The following is a 23,889-nucleotide window of genomic DNA, read 5'->3' on the forward strand; positions in this document are numbered from 1 at the left end:
ACTGCTGTTCGCAGCCGTCAGCTGCAGACAGAGCAATCTATATGGCTCTGGCTGCAGCATGAGCGGTTTCTCTTTGATCACGGGGGTTTTTCCAGCTGTTTTCCGGACCTTTCTCTAATCTGGAGAGCACTGTCGCCACCTAATGAGTCCGTAAAATAGGTTATACACCTTCAATAGCTCCCATATTGGTACAGGAGATGCCTGAGGCTTTGATCCACGTCCCACCGTCAAAAAACGCATTTGACGTCGATCGACATCCTGGCCTGTGGTGTTCACTCTGGAGAAGAATGTGTCATCGTCGATGTGGCTCATTTGAGACCACGCACGTTTGTTTACTTTTCAAGACAAACACATGGGAATACATGGGAGCTTGAGTGTAATTCAAAATGACATATTATTCACATTTTGAGAGAACTGAGGCGTACCATTTGACTCATCTATGTTTCCAAAATAGTTCAGAGTATAAAAATCTGTGTTTTGGAGGGGGAATAGCAACTTAAGTGTTTCATGTAGAAAAAAAAAGTACCAATGTGAAATACGCCATGTGTTGTTATTAAAGCCTTTTGTTGAAAAGTAATATAAATATGTGTTAGCCTCTGGCTCCACCTGGTGGTCAGCTGGGTACACTGTCTAAGGTCTAAGGTTCACATCAACACTAGAGCTGCAACTATCGATTCTTTTAGTAATCGAGTATTCTACCGAATAATCCATCGATTAATCGAGTAATCGGATAAGAACCCTTTTTTGTGTTTTCAAAGGCTTATCGTAAATATACACCAAAAAATAAGATAAATCTCTTCAAATAAACAACTACATTAGTTTCTTTCTTAGAAAAAACAACATTTTTATTTTTAAATTGCATAGAACTGGCAGTGGCACCATTCATCTTTTCAACCTGACGTTTGAGTTCTTCCAGTGTACAGCAACCGTTAAATAATATGAATGAATGGCTTACTAGCTAGTTTACATCCTTCATTTACCTTACAGCTGCATGACACACACACTCTTTCTCTCTCACACACACACACTCACTCTCTCTTTCTCTCTCACACACCAACAGGCTAGTGTGATCACACACACACACACACACACACACACACACACACACACACACACACACACACACACACACACACACACACACACACACAAAACGCTGTTAAATTAGCCGCTAACGTTAATAGGTTGAGCTTTGTATTTCTCACAGAAAACGGTCCAAACTTCTCAGAGAGAGCGGTCGGTATTCACTAAAGCCTTCATATCTCAGGCTCTGTAGTACATAGAAACATAAAATAAAAAGCATTTGAGAGCTTAACCCTTTGGCTTTTCGTATTATATTTGCTCTAATGTTAATTTAAAAAAAAAGATCTTTAACCCAAAAAAATAAAAATAAAAAGATTCTAATGCATTTTAAGAAATGTTAATAAAGATTACGGCAAATGTAACCCTTCCAAATAAAAAGCCACGGGTTTAAGCTGTCAAATGCTTTTTATTTCATGTTGATAGCTACTATACAGGCTGAGGAAATACGTTCTGTTAAACCCTTGACAACTACTGCAGCAACGTTAGCGTTAACGCTAACGTTAACGATCTCTGTTTTGCAGTCGTTGTGAAGACAGTGAAAAGCCCCGTTATCTAACAACTACAACGGCAGTGAAACAACTTATCCAGCTAACGCTAGCTAATTAAATAACGTTACCTGATGTTGTAGTCGATGCCTCTCTCAACGTTACAGCTGAGGAGGGTGCTGCTAACGTTACCTGCGGTGCGCTGCCTGCTTCATTCACCCTCAGCCTATCTAGTAATACGTTACAGTCTTCAGCATTTAGCTACTGTAAATATATCTTGTGTTTGACCATGCTTCCTCAAGTTTGAGGTGTTTCCCTGGCCAGCTTTGCAATTCACATCACAAATGTTGCAACCAGTGTTGTCTGAGTCTATCTTGGGAAAGTGTAGCCACATTTTCGGGTGGACCCGTTTGTTGATGTTTTCAGGTAGAGTGAAGTACTGACGTAACGCGCTCTCGCGTGTTGCCTTAAGGTTCCGTCGGAATTTCTATTTTACCCACTCTCTTCTATTACTCAGATGCGTGTCGAGGCGAATCATTTTGGCCTCGATCAATTTAATTATTCGAGTTATTCGAGGTACTCGAGGAATCGTGACAGCTCTAATCAACACTCAGGAAGCTTTGATCTTGTTTGTTTGAAACGGACACAGGCCAAAAGGTTAACGTACATAAGTCAGATTCAGAAGCGCTCGATTTATTCTACTTGGACTATCAGATGGGTGGGACTTAACCATCAGGTGAGTTGTACGTTTATGACACTTATTGAACTCTCCTATGTGGCAAACCCCACACATCTGCTATTCCAAGCCAGCTAACAATTAGCTGGCAATACTAATCTATAGAAAAGAGAAAATCTGGAGATAGCCAATAGGACCTGGTTAGATTTGATTTGAGACGGCATGGACAGTGAGGTCAGTGTCACAGCTAATACATCACTTACCATCCGAAGTTCATTCCATAGACTTTAAAATGATAGAACAGTTGTTCCTATTTAAATCTCTTGACTGACTCATGCGGATGGCTGCCACAGAATGTTTGATAATGTTCTCACGGAAAATCAGTGTTGATCTGATGCATGAGACCGGTGTGTTACCATGGCAACGGCATCGTTTGGACAAACATTCCAAACGGTCTTGAATGTCATGTCCACACATCCCACTATAGAATGAGGAAACAATGCATGTATCTCACCTAGAGCTGTCACGATTCCTCGAGTACCTCGAATAACTCGAATAATTAAATTGATCGAGGCCAAAATGATTCGCCTCGACACGCATCTGAGTAATAGAAGAGAGTGGGTAAAATAGAAATTCCGACGGAACCTTAAGGCAACACGCGAGAGCGCGTTACGTCAGTACTTCACTCTACCTGAAAACATCAACAAACGGGTCCACCCGAAAATGTGGCTACACTTTCCCAAGATAGACTCAGACAACACTGGTTGCAACATTTGTGATGTGAATTGCAAAGCTGGCCAGGGAAACACCTCAAACTTGAGGAAGCATGGTCAAACACAAGATATATTTACAGTAGCTAAATGCTGAAGACTGTAACGTATTACTAGATAGGCTGAGGGTGAATGAAGCAGGCAGCGCACCGCAGGTAACGTTAGCAGCACCCTCCTCAGCTGTAACGTTGAGAGAGGCATCGACTACAACATCAGGTAACGTTATTTAATTAGCTAGCGTTAGCTGGATAAGTTGTTTCACTGCCGTTGTAGTTGTTAGATAACGGGGCTTTTCACTGTCTTCACAACGACTGCAAAACAGAGATCGTTAACGTTAGCGTTAACGCTAACGTTGCTGCAGTAGTTGTCAAGGGTTTAACAGAACGTATTTCCTCAGCCTGTATAGTAGCTATCAACATGAAATAAAAAGCATTTGACAGCTTAAACCCGTGGCTTTTTATTTGGAAGGGTTACATTTGCCGTAATCTTTATTAACATTTCTTAAAATGCATTAGAATCTTTTTATTTTTATTTTTTTGGGTTAAAGATCTTTTTTTTTAAATTAACATTAGAGCAAATATAATACGAAAAGCCAAAGGGTTAAGCTCTCAAATGCTTTTTATTTTATGTTTCTATGTACTACAGAGCCTGAGATATGAAGGCTTTAGTGAATACCGACCGCTCTCTCTGAGAAGTTTGGACCGTTTTCTGTGAGAAATACAAAGCTCAACCTATTAACGTTAGCGGCTAATTTAACAGCGTTTGTGTGTGTGTGTGTGTGTGTGTGTGTGTGTGTGTGTGTGTGTGTGTGTGTGTGTGTGTGTGTGATCACACTAGCCTGTTGGTGTGTGAGAGAGAAAGAGAGAGTGAGTGTGTGTGTGTGAGAGAGAAAGAGTGTGTGTGTCATGCAGCTGTAAGGTAAATGAAGGATGTAAACTAGCTAGTAAGCCATTCATTCATATTATTTAACGGTTGCTGTACACTGGAAGAACTCAAACGTCAGGTTGAAAAGATGAATGGTGCCACTGCCAGTTCTATGCAATTTAAAAATAAAAATGTTGTTTTTTCTAAGAAAGAAACTAATGTAGTTGTTTATTTGAAGAGATTTATCTTATTTTTTGGTGTATATTTACGATAAGCCTTTGAAAACACAAAAAAGGGTTCTTATCCGATTACTCGATTAATCGATGGATTATTCGGTAGAATACTCGATTACTAAAAGAATCGATAGTTGCAGCTCTAATCTCACCAACAAGTTGGCCAATCTGTCTGAAACTGCACAACCCTAGCTGACCAACATGTAACAATCTGTCTGAAACTGCACAACCCACAGCTGACCAACATGTAACAAGCCATGCTGATTCCAATGGTGAAATCGGTTTTGTGCTCAGTTGTGCGGTTGCTGAGAAAACTGTTTATTTTCCCTATGGTTTTTCCACATCATTTTGTAGCTAACAAGAATAACAGCCTAAACTACATTATTTGTTTGTCTAATTTATTCCAAGTTGTGTGTCGAGGCCGAGGGTTCATCATTACCTTATGGCATGAGCTCAAAACTTCTCAAAGTCTCATTTCGGAGATCTTCATTGAGGGTACATTGACAAACTTCAAGATGAATGCATTCACAGTTGTATCAAGCGAACCATAATTAGCCAGAACAAAACCGGTAGGAGGTAGGAAGGTTTTGCCTTCAAAATAAAAGCATAATTATCACACTGTCGATCATCTGATTTAAAAAAATAAAACCTTATGGAATAATTGCAACCCAGTCTCACACATAAACATCAACACCTGACAAATGTGCATGCAGAAAATGTCAGTCTTGACATTTAAAATTACGTTTTCCAAAAAAAAGAAGTTAGATTGACATTTTAATTTCCTTTATATTAATGAAATTCGTTACACTGTCCTGTCTGTCTGCATCATTTATCTCCCCAACGGCTTGACCAATCAATTGAGCATTGGCACAAGCAGGAAGTGACAAAGCTGATTTTTCCATTTTCCAAACTGAAAGCTGTTCAGCAGCATTTTTGGCACGTCTGCACGGAGTTGTGATGAGCGCATCGCCGGATATTGACTAGTGAAACAATCATGTTCATTTATAACCTTCGACATGCTCAAAACTCTATGAAAACCATTTTAGGTTGTACCTAATCTCTCGAGACAGACCTTCGACTTGCATGGAAAACCTGTCGGCAGGCTCCGTCAAAAGGGGTCTAACAGCGATCGCACGCATGCTGCGCTTTACCCGATCAAAATGAAGTGAACGTGACCGGTGTGTAGTCAAAACTTACTATTTTCAGCGTATAGCGAGTTGCTACTTGCTACTAGCAACGAGCTAGAGTTGTTATTGTTGTTTCATAACGACGGACGGATTTGAGAGTGACACGCAGGGAGCGGAAAAGAAATGCATTAATGGGCGGAGCCGGTCGGTTGGAGCCAATGGCAGAGCTCGCAGGGAGCGGAAAGGGATTTACTTCCGGTGCCGACCGCGCCTCTTGAGTTCCTGTTGCACCACATTGAAACGGGGCTGCTGCCCCCAGAGGTTAGAGATTTTGTTTGTTTAACCGATGGGTTCCCAGATTGGGTTGTACCAAATACGATCACCAAGATACACTAAGAAGTGTCTATCCAAGTTCTGTGATTCATTCATTTCAATCAAGAAAATCCACCACCGCTGCATCATTCTCTTGCTGATACACATGCTGCATACGTTGGACTTAGTTTTGTGCATGCACGAGATAAAATGAATGTCGTATGACAATTTTTGTCATACCTATATCTGGCTTTGTCCAGTCCAATTTGCATGCCGATTTGGGTTCTTTGTTTTTTTGTTTGCGAAGAGATCTAAACAGTTTTAGCGGGGGGTAGTTTTAGCTTCCACACAACTGTGCACACCCCATCCCAAGCATGAGGGCTGGTGTCTCACCGAGAGCTTGTCCACGTCCCCCTTCAGCACGCGCTCCAGGTACAGCTGCTTCAACTCCCGCTCCAGCCGGGACGGCAGGCCCGGGTACATGGTGGAGCCGCCTGACAACACTATGTGTTTGTAAAACTCAGACCTGTGGAGGGAGAGAGAGAGAGGGGGACATACAGAGAGAGACGAGGAGAGAGAGACAATCTCAAAATCACAAAGTAATGGTGCCAGTTTTTCTCCCCAACCAGCAGGGTTCCTACATATTTTCCATTTGAAAATTCCATACTTTGCCTGACTTCAGCTTTTAGACATTGTTAGATTTTAAATGGCTCACTGTTTCATACATTTGACTACAATGGATACTATAAAACCGATCGGATAACCTGAATATTTCAACAGCGAAGAATTCACAGTGAGGTAGTGAGTTTCCTAAGCATACATTTTCTTGTATTTTTCCAACCTGAAGATCAATTTTCCTACTTTTCCATACAGGCACTCTAGGGTACAGGGAATATTTGGTTTGGTGGCTGAAAACACTGCCATTTTGTATATCTCTAGGGCCAATGGATGTCTATTTGTCTGTGAGCTGGGAACTGCAGTGGAAGCTAATATCCTCCTCAGTATAGCGAGTGTCCATCTACCTACCCACCCACCTACAGTGGCTTGTGTGTGTGTGTGTGTGTGTGTGTGTGTGTGTGTGTGTGTGTGTGTGCACACACACACACGTGTGCGTTAGCCTTGCCTGGTGTCGATGTCGGCGGCATTGATGGTGTTGAACAGCAGCTCGGCCACTCCGACCCCCTCCACGTTGATGAGGTGGGGCTGGAACAGCGCCTCCGGAGCCTCAAAGCGCTCCCCTCCTACCTTGATCAACCGGCCGTCGGGCAGCTAGGGAGGCGTGGGAGGGAAGGAGGGAGGGAGGGAGGGAGGGAGGGAAGGAGGGAGGGAGGGAGGGAGGGAGGGAGGGAGGGAGGGAGGGAGGGAGGGAGAAGAAGAAGAGGAGATAAGTTTATTACCTGCCGCCGCCGAGGAGGTTTACACATTCGGTGCCATTTGTCTGTCGGCAGGATTGTTGGAAAAACTACTGGCACGATTTGCACGAAACTTTGTGGAAGGTTGTAACACGGGCCAAGGAAGAAGCCATTAAGTGTTGGAGCGGATGCAGATCCGCCTCGCCAACGAGCAAGCATAGCACCAACTGTTGGTTTTGGCGGAGCTCTGAGCTCTCCTAGTGTCCTTCTAGTTTGTAATGGCCTGTGTAAGCAGCGCTCCTCAAAAAAGAGACCTCCGTGGGACCTCCCTGCACGAATCAAGGTTAAATGATAGATAGACAGACAGATAGGTAGATAGATAGATAGATAGATAGATAGATAGATAGATAGATAGATAGATAGATAGATAGATAGATATAATAGCCTTATCGGAATATTATACTGATACCATGGGGGATTAAAAATACCACAAAGTACGATAAGGTCACAGTCAACTCTACTGCTAAGTATGGCAGACACCAGAAGTCCCCATATGAATATTACAGCCACAGAACATTATCATTATTTCGCGTTTTCTTTTGCCGACTTTCTGAAAATTCGATTAAAAGTTGCGATACATTTGGATGGAAACCCAGCTACTGTTTTCTAGCTAGACTAGACAGTTTGATAACTAGTGACAACTTTCATATTTTGTCAGGGCAAGTGATCAAATATGACTGCTGCTGTGCTCGTACACAATGTCATTTTCTCCACTTTCTTTCTCTTCCGTCTCCCTCCCTGTCTTTATCGTGCAGCTGTGCGAGCCAATCAGATGCTGGAGTTTGGTCATTACACGGGCAACAGCGTGAGTCTGTCAAAGAACAGCAGAAGAAAGGTGTACATCAGTTGCACCGGACCCTACATCTTGCATAATGTACGTGTGCTGTTACAGCAGGGACGGAAAAGTGGCCAATGGGAGCCTGCTGCTGGGGGGTCGTGGGGGGAGGAGCTCCTCTCGGCACTTTCCCTCTGCTTGTTAAACAAGATGTCTGCCGGGGGCTCCACAGCACAAGACTACCTCAGGGCGAAGGAGGAGGCTACTCTCTACTTCTCCTCTTCAGGTAACCTGAAGATTAAGAATGTGACCGTGGGCCTCAGCTACCTGCTGGGCAGAGAGTGTAACTACTGAACCGGTCCCTACTAGCCTCAATTCTCAGAACCGGAGCTTGTGTTGTTGTTGTGCTATCGACGAGACGTATGAAGAGCCGAGCTGACTGGAGTGAAGAGGGAGCGCAGCACTCTGACCCACCTGCAGCTCCACCTGCAGCTCCACCTGCACCTCCACCTGCCCCTGGAGAACGGATACTACACCGGTCTCACACGGACGGCACAGGAATATGTTCAGCAGTTGGAAACGAGCAATGGCTATAATCTCTATTATGCAAAACATCAGTTACATTAACTTGTTAGTAATGAGTGAAGTGTCACTATGTTAACTTGCATTGTCCCTATCAGATAATCTATATATGAAAGAAAAAAGACTGATAGATTATTTCTATTGACAGACTCTATTTCTATTTTGTGAAGTACCTTATTAGCTCTGCTGTTGGGGTTATGCTTTTGCCCATGCTAGATTGTTGGTTTGTTTGTCTGTCTGTTAACAGGATCTCTCTCAAATGTATGAAGGGATTTCAATGAAATTGAGTGGACAGAGGAACATTTGATTTGAGTGGTAATCTGAATCTGGGATTATTGCCATTACATAACTATCGATTTGTGTGTGTGTGTGTGTGTGTGTGTGTGTGTGTGCGCAATAACTAACTAACTGAGATAAGAGACTTGATTCCAATTGCTACGGGTGAGGATCGGTTTGCAGGGTCAAGAAATCAATTTCACATGGAATTCAGCTGATAGGAATGTTGAAGCATTGTTCAGCGATGGCGGAGGTTTGTGCCCAGAGTCCTTTCTAGTCGTGTTGCATGGAAGTATGTAGAGTGATCATGTACACTACCAGTCAAGCGTTTATACACACCACATTTGTCTTGATTTTTTTTTTAATTGTTCACATTTTAGAATAACTAGGCATCGCTTCCTAGGCTCGCCTGCTGCTATTTTTAAAATGATTCACATTTTAGAATAATAGTGAAGACATCAAAACTATGAAATCACACTAATGGAATGATGCAGTGACAAAAAGAATGTGTTCTTTAAAGTAGCCAACCTTTAGCTGGATGGAAAGACAAAAGGCTTTGGAAAGACATTGACACATAGGATCAACTTCACTGGTCATGTTTGTCTAAGAAATACCTTTCACGCATTTAGGCATAAAGTTTAACCTTTAGATCCGAATGGCTTCAAGACAATGGAAAGACATGCTACATTCAATCAGCTGTGTCCAGACTTTTGACTGGTAAAAGTCTATAGAGCAGGGGCACTCAATTAAAATTCTAAGAGGTCCAGATAGAGAAAATGTCCTCAAGCGAAGGTCCGGAACATTGAGCTTGCGTTATGATTCAGTGCCATTGAACTTAGGCTACTTCAATGATTGCAGTAGCCTAATGGTACAATGTCCGTATGTAGTCAGTGACTGACTGTTAAATCAAAATAAACATCAATAATGTTTATTTACAGTTTTCATATTTAACTGGATTAATTATAAATAACTAGCCTACACTAATAATAAATACATGTTCTTTTCTCATTTCAAGTAAAATAATGGCTGCATTTAGAAATAACACAACAGAGTGCTTTGGAAAAATTTGCATCTTAAAATAAAGTGCTTTAATTTTAGAAAAATAAGTTCCCCCTTTTCTTCCTTTTCTTAACTCCATTTCACATTTTATCAGTCAGGCTCTCAGCCAACAAACCTCCTTTTCTCTTGAGAGAAGTGAGCTCCCACTCTGTTTGTCTGTGCCTGCCTGCCTGCCTGCCTGTCTGTCTGTCTTTCTATCTATCGGTCGCTCGCAATGCAAACTTTGCATGCTGTTGGGCAGTGAATGTGTGTGCGCCCTGGATTTGAGTGTGTGTGCTCATGTGTGGCACTTCCATAGACAGCTGGTCAGGATCGCATCACACTTCACGAGACATACTGGTTTTGAACTGCTCGTGAGACCAATGAATGAACATGAGTCTGCCTGCTCTGGATTAAAACTAAAGCTTTGTTTTCACGGGCTACTCTTTCTTTTGAGCACGCGATGTGAAATACTTCTCTCGCATTTCTCCGAGTCTCGCCTCTCCTCCGTCCGTGTGTCAACTCCCCCAGAGCAGTAGCAGGCAGAATCGATTCGCTTGTTGATTGGCTGAGTAGCATCACGTGTGATGATTTACAGCGCATGCATTGGTCTGTGAGCTTCCTGACAGATAAACCAGTACCGTAAAGGCTAGAAAATGTGCCGGTTAAAATAGAAATGCTCCGTGAAAATGTAACTATTGCAATCCGCCGTCACGGACACAGATGAACAACTGCAGCATCGTGCATGTGGACAGAGTGAGATTGCACTGTGCGTTGTCACCAGCTGTGTTGATCAAGGAAGATAAAAGCCACGTGCAATTTAATACGATGCAAGTGTTTTTAAGCATTGGAAACGTCAACACCGCGGCGCAGACTGCATGCCTGCCCTGGGTCACTGTATCACACACAAACCTGACAGCAACGTTACAGAGAGCGGGAGAGAGAGGAGATCAGATGCAGATTCACTCCAACTAGACACCGGTGAGCCTCAAAACACACCGGCAGCAGCCGCGTCAATTCCGCGCAGCACAGCATGCTATCACAATCAATACTAGGTTACGTTACCATTCCCAGAAGTGAAGTCAAATCTACGCACTTTCTGCATAACGGATCGGCAGATTAACGCTAATAAACACTCACCCAATTCAGCAGAGATAAAGTTAGATGTTCTCTCCTCCTGTTAGTCCTTATTATAATTAATCCCAAAAGTCAAAATCTTCCTTGAAAACAGCAAATAAAACTAGATTAGGCCATGTGCCCGTGTTTACAAACACCATGATCCCTGAACTGTGCTCCGCCCCTTGTTTCACGCAACACGCAAGTAGGGGTAACCTCGCGTTACCAGACTCTCTCTCTGCACTCGGGGAGACCAGGGACAGTTATAACAAGGATGTGTGTGTGTGTGTGCGTGCGTGCGTGTGAAGGCTTAAAAAGAAGCAGCAGCATTAGTGCATTACTGAGTCTATGTTCTGGGCTATAGCCTTTCATTTAAGGAATATTGTTCCACAGATTGAACATGCTGTTTAGATGGCTGGGTTAAGCAAAGTGCATTGGTAAATTTATTATTAACAGCTTAGTTGTATCCACCTTATTTTTGAATGCCCCACTGTAAAAAAGAATTGTGGGTACAAGGTCCGGTTTAACGTGACTCATTGTTGCCGCTTGCCATTTCCTTTGTTATACTCTGGCTGCAGACCCGAATTATAAACCGGAAGCTGGAGTCCGTTATAAAAGTTATAAATATAGTCACGTTATAAACAACTAACCAACGCTGGAGGTCCGTATGGAAACTCGAAATGTGTGTTACTCGAAATGGTTAAAAGTTAAATCAATTTGGTGGCGTTTTACTGCCATGTAACATAGCTAGCTAGCCGCTAACATTAGCCACAGTTAGTAGCCGACTACCCACAATGCATTACGTTATCCCAGCACCCAAACGACACGGCTGTAGAGCAGAATGGCTCTGCTGTAAAAGGGTAAAATCCTCATAGACGTTTTTTTTGTCGGGGGCTGGGGGGTTATCTAAATTGGTTACACCGGAAATAGAACCCATAGTTAACGTAAGGCAAAATGGCCACCAAAAATAAGGTGGATAAGCGAGGGAAAAAGATCGGATCGGATTGATATCGGTATCGGCAGACACTCAAGATTGTGGTATCGGTATCGGATCGGATATGGAAAAAGTGGTATTGTGCCATCCCTAGTTTGAAGTGCTGAAGCAGGAAGTTAGGCGGTCACTTTGCCTCTCTATACGAGTACTATGTGTGTGTAGGCACTTTGTAACTCAAATTCCTGTGTGTTTCTTGCACTCTGAAAATAAAGTCTTCAAAAGATGCTGATGATAGTGTCTAAGTTCCCTCCACAGATCCTGCAGGCTGCATGTGTGGAGTGGAGCGAGCGCGTCAGATCCTGCAGGCTGCATGTGTGGAGTGGAGCGAGCGCGTCAGATCCTGCAGGCTGCATGTGTGGAGTGGAGCGAGCGCGTGTGTGTGTGGAGGGGAGCGAGCGCATGTGTGGAGTGGAGCGAGCGTGTGTGTGTGTGGAGGGGAGCGAGCGCGTGTGTGGAGTGGAGCGAGGGCGTGTGTGTGTGGAGGGGAGCGAGCGCGTGTGTGGAGTGGAGCGAGCGCGTGTGTGTGGAGGGGAGCGAGCGCGTGTGTGGAGTGGAGCGAGCGCGTGCGCCGGCCGCCCTGTAGAAAGGCTTCATTCAGCCGAGGCCAGTGGCAGGAAGTGGAGCCCAGCCGCCGCCGCAACACAGGAAATGATGTAACGGCCAGTTCAGCGTCCTTCGGCCGCAGCTACATTGCCCTCCTTGTTTCAGCACACGCACAGATGATACTCGCACACCCACGCCTAACTACGCTCACCCAAACACACATGCCTCTCACACTCGGGCATGGAGAGTCTGAGACACAACCTTGCGCGAGGTAAGGCGTGCAGTAGCACAGACGTTAAGCTCAGTGTTTTCCCCTAGAAAAATGTTCAGGCCTGGAGGGATTTTACCAAACGTACCCCGGCCGCAACGGTGGGGGGGGGGGGGGGCCCTCGCTGGCGACGCTAAACCTTTAGCTAACCTGTTCGCATCTATGTTCGCAATGGCATCCCAAGTATCATCATACTATTATGGGATGCGCTGCAAACAGTTGAATTATGAGATGTGCGTTTCCCAGGCAACGAGACACGTTGACACGTTTTGGAACAGCGCTGCACGCTGGCACAATGCTCCTGAAAGCAAAATGCTTATTAATGATTTTGCATCTTCTATTACTGTCAACACCAGTATTGTTGTATTGTAATAATATGCCATAAAGGTTTATTGACATTTGCAGTAACACAGAAGTTAAAGTAAGGCGTGCACAGTAACACAGACATTAAGGTGTACACAGACATTAAGCCAGGTAAGGCATGCAGTAACACAGAGGTTAAGGTAAGGCGTGCAGTAACAAATGTTAAGGTAAGGCGTGCAGTAACAGACGTTAAGGTAAGGTGTGCAGTAGGCATGGGTCGATTTCCGGTTTTACCGGTTCGGTTCGGTATACGAGCCCAAACCGGTTTGATCACGTGCAAACCGAAAAAACCTAAAAAAAAAATATATATATATATATATTTTTTTTTTTTGCCAGTCCATTCTGATTGCACTATTGTTCGTATTAGCCTCTTCTCAAGTTGCACTAGTAGGCAAAAGTCTTATTTTGTTTATTATGTTGATGTTTGAAGAAAAGTTAAGCTGAATAGTTATGAGAAATAAAAACAGTGTGTTGTTACAGTTAAAAGATTCTGCTTATTTGTATTCAGTGTTCGTGCTGGTTGGCAGCATACCAGCTTAGAGGTGCATTATCGCCACCAACTGCAGCCGCTTTGATACGTTTTTTTGGGGAATATCGAACCGGTTTCAAAATGTTCAAACCGACCCATGCCTAGGCCCTATATTGTGTGAATTTGTGAGTTTTGAAGTTTATAAGGCAGCTCAGCTGTAAGCCAATCCATTCTGATTGCACTGCTTGTGTTTTTATTAGCCTTTTTCTCAAGTTGCACTATAGGCAGAAGTCTTATTTCATTTATTATTTTGATGTTTAGTAGAAAAGTTGAGCTGAATAGTTATGAGAAATAAATACAGGGTGTGTTTGTTACACAGGTGTCCTGCTTCTTTTTATTCAGTATCATTGCTGGTTGACAATACCAGCTTAGAGGTGTATTATCGCTATCAGGTGGACTGAAGTTGCACTACAGACAGTTATGGGCCACACTCGGGAGCCCTGCTTGGAAAAAAAAAAAAAAAAAAAAAAAAAAAATCTTTATTAAAAAAAAAATCGGTATACCGGTTCGATCCGGTTTAGACAGCAATATCGAACCGGTTTTAAAATTTTCAAACCGACCCAGCCCTAGTGTGCAGTAAGACAGACGTTAAGCCAGGTAAGGCATGCAGTAACACAGAGGTTAAGGTAAGCCCCCGTTCACACAGGACACCGAAGCAACGCTCAACCTAAGCTCTACCTACGCTGAACCCACAAGTTTCATTTAGGCGTCCTTGTTGACAGGCAAAGCCGTTCACACCACCCGCGCGCAGGCATGGAGTCAATGGGAGTTGTGGGCGGGTTCAAGGCACGAGAGTAGGCGCTGAGAGGAAAAGAGAAGGCTTCTTGTGTGAACGGTTAGGCATACGTTCAGCTTGTGCCTGCTTCAAGCTTCAGTTCTGCTTACGTTCGGCGTCCTGTGTGAACAAGGGCTAAGGCGTGCAGTAACAGACGTTAAGGTAAGGTGTGCAGTAACAGACGTTAAGGTAAGGTGTGCAGTAACACAGACGTTAAGGTAAGGTGTGCAGTAACACAGACGTTGAGGCTTGCATTTAGATTCTGCGGTTTCCTCTGCAGGGAAAGGGGCCTTGGAAAGAAAAGCACGCCTGGTGGAGGAGTGTTCCACCCCCGTATGTTCGAGTCCAACAGAAAACAGTTAGTCAGCAGCACTGCCTCGTCCTAAGTCCTAACGCAGCCCACAGAGCCAACACAGGCCATGTGCTAGTCTACTTAGCTCGCTGCAGGAACAGATTCAGTTACCCCATCAGTTTTGGTTACTTGAGAAATACTGCCACTTTTCAATAACAAATCCCTTTGGGGAGGTCCTCTTTCCCAAATGAAGCTATTTTAAGCTGAAATATGAATCCGTGTGCATGTGGAGTGGATAAGAACGACTCCTTTTAGAACAAAACAGTTCTTGAAAAATGAGAATTCCCTTTTTAATACTGGGAAAAGTGTTGCTATTCCAGGCAGAAGTGGCCAAGCTAAAAAATGCCAGCTGCTTAACGCATCTAACCAAACATGGATGTTCCCATTTGTCAGAGTAAATAGGGAAGGACTGGAGGAATAACCAGCACTCTCTTAATGTGTCGTCTTTTCTTTTATTCACAAGGCTCAAGGACGACTCTCTTTCAGAAGGTTTGAGTGTTTTGTCTTTTTCTTCTTCTTTTTAAGTCGAGCAGTCAACTGTATGCCATCAGTTAGACTCATATTAAGCTTCATGGAGTAAACTTGATATGGTAATTTAATTTAATTAGTTAGTTAATTTCTCTCTCTTTTTCTCACCTTTTTTTTTTAGGGAAGATATTATTTCCATATTTTAATCCCAGCTGCATAATTGCATTTCTTCCCGTCTTTTAATATTTTCTACTTTTTTAAATCACTGATTCTGTGGGTTGCAAATAAACTAAGGTCAAAACAAACAAACAATCCAGCAACAGACTGCTTGTGTTAAACATGGGGAAGAAGGAAACCATCTGAGCACTGGGTTATGAGAGCAATGTCCATGTGAGGGCAGCAACACACTTCTAATTAAGCCTAGTTCCATAATGGCTGCCTTGCCATGACACATCATACATGTGCAGTTGCCAGCCGCCTCTTTTCACCTGACAGCGGGGAGCTTCACCGGCAGGACGTAGCACATTGTAGGATCACGCTATTTCCCACCAGTTGCCTTCCTCCCCGAACAGGCGCCCCGACCGACCGGAGGAGGCGCTAGTGCACTCTAAATCCATTTTAAAACAGGTTTGGAAACGCATTATGATGATGACATTATGAACTTAATGTATTGGTATTAAAGCAATCAATCAACCCGCAGACCAGAGAGTAACACGTCAGCTTCACTTCAGTGCAGTGGCCATCTTTCACTTTAAATACAAACACAACTGCACAGCTTTTGCTCATTTCCTGCATTGCCTGACATCACTGGAGATCCTTTTCCACTACTTTCATCCCAATGAGATATTTGGGTCCTCATGTAAGTCTGCAGAGAACATTATATTTGGGTCCTAACGTAAGTCCGCACAGAACATTACTGTTGAATGTTTTAGGGTTAGGTGTAGAATAGGACTGAATAGGAGTGAAGGAACCTGAGAGATATGGCAAAACCCATGTCAGAATACTTGCAATTGTGGCACACACGTGTAATAACTGCTTCAATTAGCATTTGATGGGGATCTAAAGTCATGGAGAGTGAAAAAGGTGACGGATATCACGGCAGACATAAAACCACTCAGAAATCCTCCTATTTTGGGATGAAAAAGGTGATTTGTCACCTAAAGATGACTACCGGTAATTCGCATCCCTGATTTAATAGTCTCTCAAGCCAGACTGACTCTTCTACATTCTGTGAACGCACCATAAACACTCTGTACTTCATGCACACAAAGCCTGGTGAAAGGAAGTTGGGGGGGGGGGAACGCTTCAGACCGGAGGAAGTTCGAAACCATGCATTGTGATTGGAGAAATACAAGCGGATTAGGCGGGACATCCCCTCCAATCACCTGCCTTTAGGCGGGACATCCGGGATATCGCCCTATCACTACGCATTATTATTACGCAGAGTTTCCCTTTCTGTTTTGACCAAGTTTTCCCAGCTCGAAGTACAGACGTTCAGGCGGAAGCATTTGAAAATTGCGAGAGCCAACCGTCTGTTTTAAGAGACTACTGATTTAAGGGATGGAAACCGTAAAGAAAATTTGCAAAAATGCTGGAATTGCCCTTCAAAAAGGCAAAGTAATTCTGATTTTTTTTATCCAGAGAGAGAGAGAGAGAGAGAGTCTCTACCGTGTATGACTCCACCAGCACGGTGGTCTCCAGCGCAAGCTTCTGCTCCTGCTCGATGTTGTAGCCGACGTAGCACAGCTTCTCCTTCATCATGCGCACCGTCTCAAAGTCTGCCGAGTGGTTGAAGGCGTAGCCCCTCAACAGCAACAGCTGCACCCAGACACAGGAGACAGGGGACCGCCAATGTTTAGAACATGTCATTGTCAAATTAATTGTGAATTGTGTATAATTAACCTAAACAAATAAGACCAACGTGGTTAGCCCCATATCTCACGCCAGTGGTATTGCAGATATTGTATTGTAGATGTAACTTCTCAAACTTAAGAATGTGGTAATAATTTATTAGTGTTCAATGCTACATGTAGCGGCTTTACATTTCATTACAGCTACATCACAACATACAGTTGGCTTGGCTTGGAAACTATCATTTTTGAAGTAATCAAAACATTTGAATTTTGTCAAATAGATTGATTCTTCCACAAACATACGCACGTATGCTCGTGTAGAAGTACACCGAAGAACATTTCTTTTAGCGGATTGGTTTGCTCCGTTCATTCTTAACTCATATTTGCTGTGTCCCTTCTTACTTGTCAAACACACTCTGTTAGGCGTTGGTTTTGTTGTGAGCTGCCAGAGTCTAATTTGGGGACGCGTCTCAGTTAGTGACCCTGTGACTGGATACCTTGATGAGGTAGCGGGTGATGTCCCTGCCTGCGATGTCCAGGCGCCGCGTCAGGTGGGGCAGGCTGAAACCTTCATATACTGGACAGATGTGTGTTACACCATCACCTGAGTCCACCACCACACCGGTCAGGAGACCTGAGAACACGAACACACACACACACACACACACACACACACACACACACACACGTTAATCATCTACACAGGTAGGTGTGTCTGTGTTTGTGCAGCAAGTTGATCCAGTGTGTGCTTTGGGCTACTGGCTGTTAGCCCTGTTGGGCGGGTAAACACACCCAAACTGGAAAGATAAGCCATCTAATGCAACAATTAACTCTTAATAACTGCTCACTGGTTGGTAATTAACTTAAGAGACCAAACGAAGGGCAGTGAACAGACGCCGCACGCGGCTGTTTGTTCCTGACAGAACACATTATCAGAACAATTCAGACAGTGTCAGGTGAAGGTGTCAGTCACAGAAACTAAAATTGACATTCTTGCGATTGTCTACACTTTCGGCCATTCACCATATTGTGACGAACCCCCAGACATCTGGCATCCAGGTAGTCTAAAAAAAACATCTTTGCAAAAACTATTTGACCAAGGGGTGGCAGTGAAACCATACTTTTGCCAGAGTAGACACAAGAACAATCAGATAATCACAATGAACGACCATCGGGCAACAACCTAAGGGGGTGGTGAAGAGGGACTACCGGTACTTACACAGTAATTGAGTAACTCATGGCAATTTAAGCATCTTTGAGTACTTAGAAAAGCGCTATATAAGTCTTATTTATTATGAATTACTGATTATTGACAAATACTTACATAGTTGTTGTAGAAAACTGTTCCATTGCCATTTTGGAACTTCAATGTTCTACAACAATAGTATAACCCTGGTTACCAAGCTATGATGTGAAGTGGTATAAAAAATAAGTTTACTATGTAGTTTCTAGGATTTCATTCTTCATTAACTCAAAAATGTTCCCTGACGTGCGACGTAATTTGTGGAACTACGAAGAAACGGCACAATTTTTGCGACTTGGGAAAAGTAGTCAGTGTTGCGGGTTTGGTTTGTTTTTTTATTTGTTGTTAATGTCCGTCTTCATACCTTGAGCGTACAACGTCAGCACGGCTTGAATAGCAATGTAGACGCCTCCAAACTGGTAGGTCTCAAACATCACCTGCAAGAGAGGGAGGACAGGACAGCATGAGACGGGGGAGAAACAAAAAGGACAAAAAGACGTGGACACAATGAGCTCTGTAGCACAGAGCAGCATCACTCAGTTACAGTGTTGGCATCTATTCACCGCCTTGGCATGTGGATTAACCAAACTAATAAAAGCAGGAAAGCACCAGACACGTTTTCCGTTTTAGCAGACAAACAGATTTTTTTTTAAGGAAAGCGACTCCCAATTATGGTTCGATATCTGCCAAATTGGCTGGTGGAGTAGACAAATTTACCAGCCAGACAAAATGTATTAACATTTTTTTGCTGGGGTCTGTTCATTTCACATGCTGGATAGACACCAGAGCCCGACTGATATATCGGTCCACCGATATTATCGGAAGATATTGCCAATTTGCCAATACTTTTTTATTTTGTATTTTTTAAGTTATAGACGGCATGTTGTGTATATTTGATCTTTTTTCTTAACTCAAGTTATATTTTCTATTTCTAGTTATTTATAATTATTAAATTCCCAGTTTACGGTTTCATTGCATTGATGTAATTTTGGACAATAAAGTTGATTGATAAGCTGTAAAATATCCTCCCTACATTACATAGTCGTGTCAAGTCATATCTTTGTCAAGTGTTTGATATTATTTTGTTACTGACAAACAATGCATTATAGAAGCCTAGTGCTTCTGGGCTTTAAAGTGCCAATCTGTAAAACTGTCCGTAGGTGGCGCTCTTTCTTTGTCTGCTATGATAAAAAACCCAGTTCTTCTTCTTCTGTTTCTCCAAACAAATATCTGTTCGTGCTACAAGAAAATGGAGAGGCTGTGCTCTCTTTTATCAAATCGGTGACTGAGGAGCAACACTTCCTTGACACATTACTACTTAGTACTTTCAGTAGGACTAGGGGTGGGCGATATCGAATATACTCGGCTTGTGCCACATGGATGTAGTAAATGACTATCGTAAACATCGAGTATAATTGTCGTGCATAGTTTCTAAGCCGCCGCCCGCCGGCATGACTCGCTCTCTCCCTCTCACGCTACGTGACGTCACAGACACTCGACCAGAAGATAAAGGCGGTAGCATAACACCAGCAGACCCCGAAGGGAGTAACATCAGTGTCAGTGATGTTTACATTATTCATGATGAAGAATCTGATGTCGATAACGACGTTAACGCCGAAGGCCGAGTACCCGTGACGTCAACGTCGTCGTTGATCCAGAGAACGAGAACGACGTTAACGTTCCTTAGACGAGCAGCACCGGTAATGTAAAGGGAAAAAAGCCCAAACCCAAAGTTTTCAGGAGAAACGGCGCACACTATACCTCGAGCATAATAAGGGTGAAATGAGCTGCTGGAGTTGTCAAATGCAGGGTGGCGTGTCTTCACCAGCCCACGTTACAAAACATCAACGTTAAGAGTCTCCACTCAGATGCTGTTTCATAAAGCAGCCGTGAAAAGGAAGCGTGAGGGAGAAGTTGCACATTTGCAGTGTGAAGAGGAAACCAAGGGGCTTCTCAAAACAGCCTACTTTAAAGTTTATAGCCCACAATGAGTTGCCTAATGCAACATTTGCTCATCTGGTGAAATTATATAATATAAATGAGATATAATCCTAAAGCCAGCTAATTCTCTAATCCCCCCCAAAATATATAAATCCCCCCCTATCTGAAGAACATAAGGGGGGGAATTCCTCCCTAGTTTGCAAAGTGAATTCCAGGCTCTGAACCTGGCAGTTAAGTTAAGTTATCCTTTATTTATCCCCATGGGGAAATTCATCCTCTGCATTTGAACCCATCCTCTACTAGGAACCTTCCTAGAACTATGGAGCAGTGGGCAGCCGCAGAGCAGCGCCCGGGGACCAACTCCCAGTTATTTTGCCATTGCCTTGGTCAGGGGCACTGACAGGAGTATTAACCCTAACATAATGTACATGTCTTTGAAGGTGGGAGGAAACCGGAGCACCCGGAGAAAACCCACCCAAACACGGGGAGAACATGCAAACTCCACACAGAAAGGACCTAGGACGGGTTTGAACCCGGGACCTTCTTGCTGTGAGGCAACAGCGCTACCCACTGAGCCACTGTGCCGTCTAGTTAGCATTACAGGCCTGCTAAAAGCCTACTGTTACGGAGTTATCTTAAATGTAACTTGGTTGTGATTCTCATTTTTCTTTGAAAGTTTAAAAGAAACCACTATGAATACAGTATAGACGGTTTTCACCAGAGTGCAACCCCACGGCACTTCCTTTTTCTCAGCATTCGGCAAACTGCAGAAATATTCACTCGACATCGTTACTTTTGTTTTCGCTGCTCAGCTGTATACACGGTTTTCACGGAATGGTCAGTCCTGCACTTGAATGGTTTTTTTCTTTTATGTCCATAGCAAACACTGCAACAGGAAGTGAGCGGGGGTTCAATTTAGAATGTTTTTGTTGTCAAGTTAAAACCGTCTATAGACAAGAGGGGACAATGAAAAAAGAGATGTACCACACTGATGGACAGTCACTGATGATGGAAGAAACATTGAACTTCCATCACTGCATTTCTGTTGGCTGGTTGGGTTCATGCTAAAAGCCTACGTGCAGCAGTGCAATTCCCTTGAGTAAATAAATACCGTTTTGTTCAATTTAACGTGGTTGTGATTTCCCCCTTTTTGCAAGTTTAAAATTGTTCCAATAGAAACCACTAAATACAGTATCAACAAGAATGTTTTGATGCAGACTTATGTTGCAGGGACTACTAGCATCATCATAATGGTGTAATTGTATGCATCAAAGGGTTAAATCGAGCATTTATGAGAGATTTAAAAATATCGAGAGAGATTGTGTATCGCGATATAGCCTAAAAATATTAAGATATTCTTTCGAGGCCCAGCACCTAAGTAAGACACGCCTGTATCTCAGTGATTCCCCCATATGATATCCTTTCTGATATAGATACTGCATCCATTTTGCAGTAGCCATTCACTGGTGCAATATCTATCCCCGCAGATACACTGCTTCATTTCTTCAGTTCATCGCCCTCTACAGGCCAAATGCCAGCGCACCTCGATGATCTTCTCGCGGTTCTTGGTGGGGTTCATGGGCGGCTCGGTCAACAGGATCTTGCAGTTGCGCGAGTCGATGTTGAGCTTCTCGGGGCCGAAGGTGTAGTCCCACAGGTGCTTCATGTCGTCCCAGTTCCTCACGATGCCGTTCTCCATGGGGTAGTTGACCTCCAGCATGGAGCGCAGCTCGCTGGCCTCGTCCCCCACCATCAGGTCCTGCAGAGAGGGGTCAAAGGTCAACACAGAGAGGTCAACAGTCGGAAGCAGGACTGGGCATCCGTAAACTTCTCAATACCCAGGTCTGTTCCGGATAGTTACTGGACGTGGGGAGCAGTATTGGTTGGGATTCTGATCAAATACTTTGCATTATATAGGATCATCAAAGATATTTTCTCTCTAACATTTATACATGGCATCTGCTTTTTCAAATCATACAACACTTCATTTGATTTCTTCAATGAAAACATACAATTAAGTTATACCTTCAGTTAAATTACAATACAATTAGATTTTCCATTGTAAGAAGTCATTTTCTGTTTATTGTTAAAGAGTGTTCTAATTACTGTGTGAAACGGTGCTGCAACCCAGTTCCAGACAGCGAGTTCAACAAGCGACTCATCACTGACAGACACATTGAAGCCGGGACAAGAAGAAGATGGCTACTTTGAACCAGGGCTTGGAAACGGATTGTTCTGAAATAAATTATGAATCGTGAGGGAGTATTAAGCATTGCTCCCTCAGACTACCGAGCGCCGTCTCAGAGAGCGCTGAACTGAAAGGATCCGTTTTCCTTCTAATGTCATGCAGCACTTTGACTTATAGAACCTGGATTGCTCAGCAACTATAGAGCACCGCAGGAATGAGTCCGGAAGTATACTTCCGGGTTCGTAAGAGGAAAAGTGAATGGGGTTTTAGAATGGGGAATTTCGGGATTTGAAGCGTTTTCTAAGAATCGCATAAAAAAAAAACACACATTTACGTTCCAAAAGTCATAAAAATGATTCACGTTTGTGAAGATTATCCTGCTGAACCCAAATGTTGCACTCCCATAAGGTTTTGTTAACCACAGACCTTATTTGATGCATTTACGTGAAATCCCCATTCACTTTCATCCTGACCAACCAAAATGGCAGCGATTTCTGGTTACGCCTCCAAGAATACGTGCACTCTATTGTTATTAAGATACTTCCTACCACAGCATCATCATCACCGTCTTTGAATGCAGACTCGTGACTCGTGAGCGCCTCTCTGCCTCAGCTGTGTGTAAAGGAAGACTTAAGCTCCATCTAAATCAGCCTGCCAGGTTCAGGGATGCTACGTTCGCTCGGTATGCTGTCTGTGCACTTTATTTTAATATCAATGATTTGGGGGTTCTTTGTACTTTAACTGTTCACCCGTTGCATTTTCATCAGTCCATAATGAAAAGAAAATGCCATGCAATTGCACTATATACATACATATCTATATATCTATATCTATATATCTATATATCTATATCTATATATATATATGGTTGCTGGTGAAGCACTCATTGACCACTGATCCTCAGTATTATAGTCATTAACAGTCCTGGTGGTGCCCTGGCCTGACGTCTGGTAAAAAAAAAAAAAAATGTTGGTACAAAGTGCTGCTTGTATGACTCATAACCAGCATATGATTCATAACCAGCAGCATAGTCACACCCGCAGTAACTGCAAGGAGGAGGGGCTTGGTGTCCAATTTAATAGGGATTTCAAAATTAATGTTTCTGTTCAAGAAAAACGAGGAGCGAGATTCGGTTTTTGGTTTATCGTTCATTTCCGTTTCCATTTTGTTCTTGTTCTTTGAACCGGTTCAAAGCCCTGCTTTCAACTAAAACAAGTAACTGTAACTTGGCCTTTCTCTGCACCGAATATATCAAAGCAGACTAAGTGGATGGCCGAGCTTTCCCCTGACCCATCTGTCAAGAATGAGGACAGCAAAATGCATTGATGTTGTTCAGTGTTCAGCTATTATACAGCAGCATGCACAACAACAAGACAGCAGCTTCCATGCACTCAGTGCTGGAACCAGTCTCACGTCCCGCTCGCTACACCACACAGATCCAAATCAATACATCATCTTATAGCTGCATGCAAGGCAGCCAGCCTGGCAGTGGAAACAAACAACCATTGGGTTAGCTTAGTGTTAGCCACACAGTCGAGCGATCCCACATAACATTCCACCGAGAGAGACATCAAAAAGCCTACGGAGGGCGGCCATTTTATGAGTTCACTCTGTGTGCTTTGG

The 23,889-nt window shown here is 43.4% G+C and overlaps 1 protein-coding gene across 1 annotated transcript in view; it reads right to left on the minus strand.

Annotated features, from left to right (window-relative positions):
* The window catches only part of LOC310789349 (actin-related protein 2-A), a 33,328-nt gene that overhangs the window by 2,557 nt on the left and 6,882 nt on the right, over positions 1-23,889 (minus strand). The window contains exons 3-8 of the mRNA XM_083650976.1: positions 21,622-21,837; positions 18,502-18,574; positions 17,392-17,528; positions 16,710-16,859; positions 6,674-6,819; positions 5,944-6,076 (exon numbers count right to left, since the gene is read on the minus strand). Coding sequence (XP_083507102.1) covers positions 5,944-6,076; positions 6,674-6,819; positions 16,710-16,859; positions 17,392-17,528; positions 18,502-18,574; positions 21,622-21,837 — 855 coding nt within the window. The remainder of the gene's footprint in view (positions 1-5,943; positions 6,077-6,673; positions 6,820-16,709; positions 16,860-17,391; positions 17,529-18,501; positions 18,575-21,621; positions 21,838-23,889) is intronic.

The sequence above is a fragment of the Poromitra crassiceps genome, assembly GCF_964638095.1.
Source record: "Poromitra crassiceps genome assembly, chromosome: 14".
Classification (NCBI taxonomy): Eukaryota; Metazoa; Chordata; class Actinopteri; order Beryciformes; family Melamphaidae; genus Poromitra; species Poromitra crassiceps.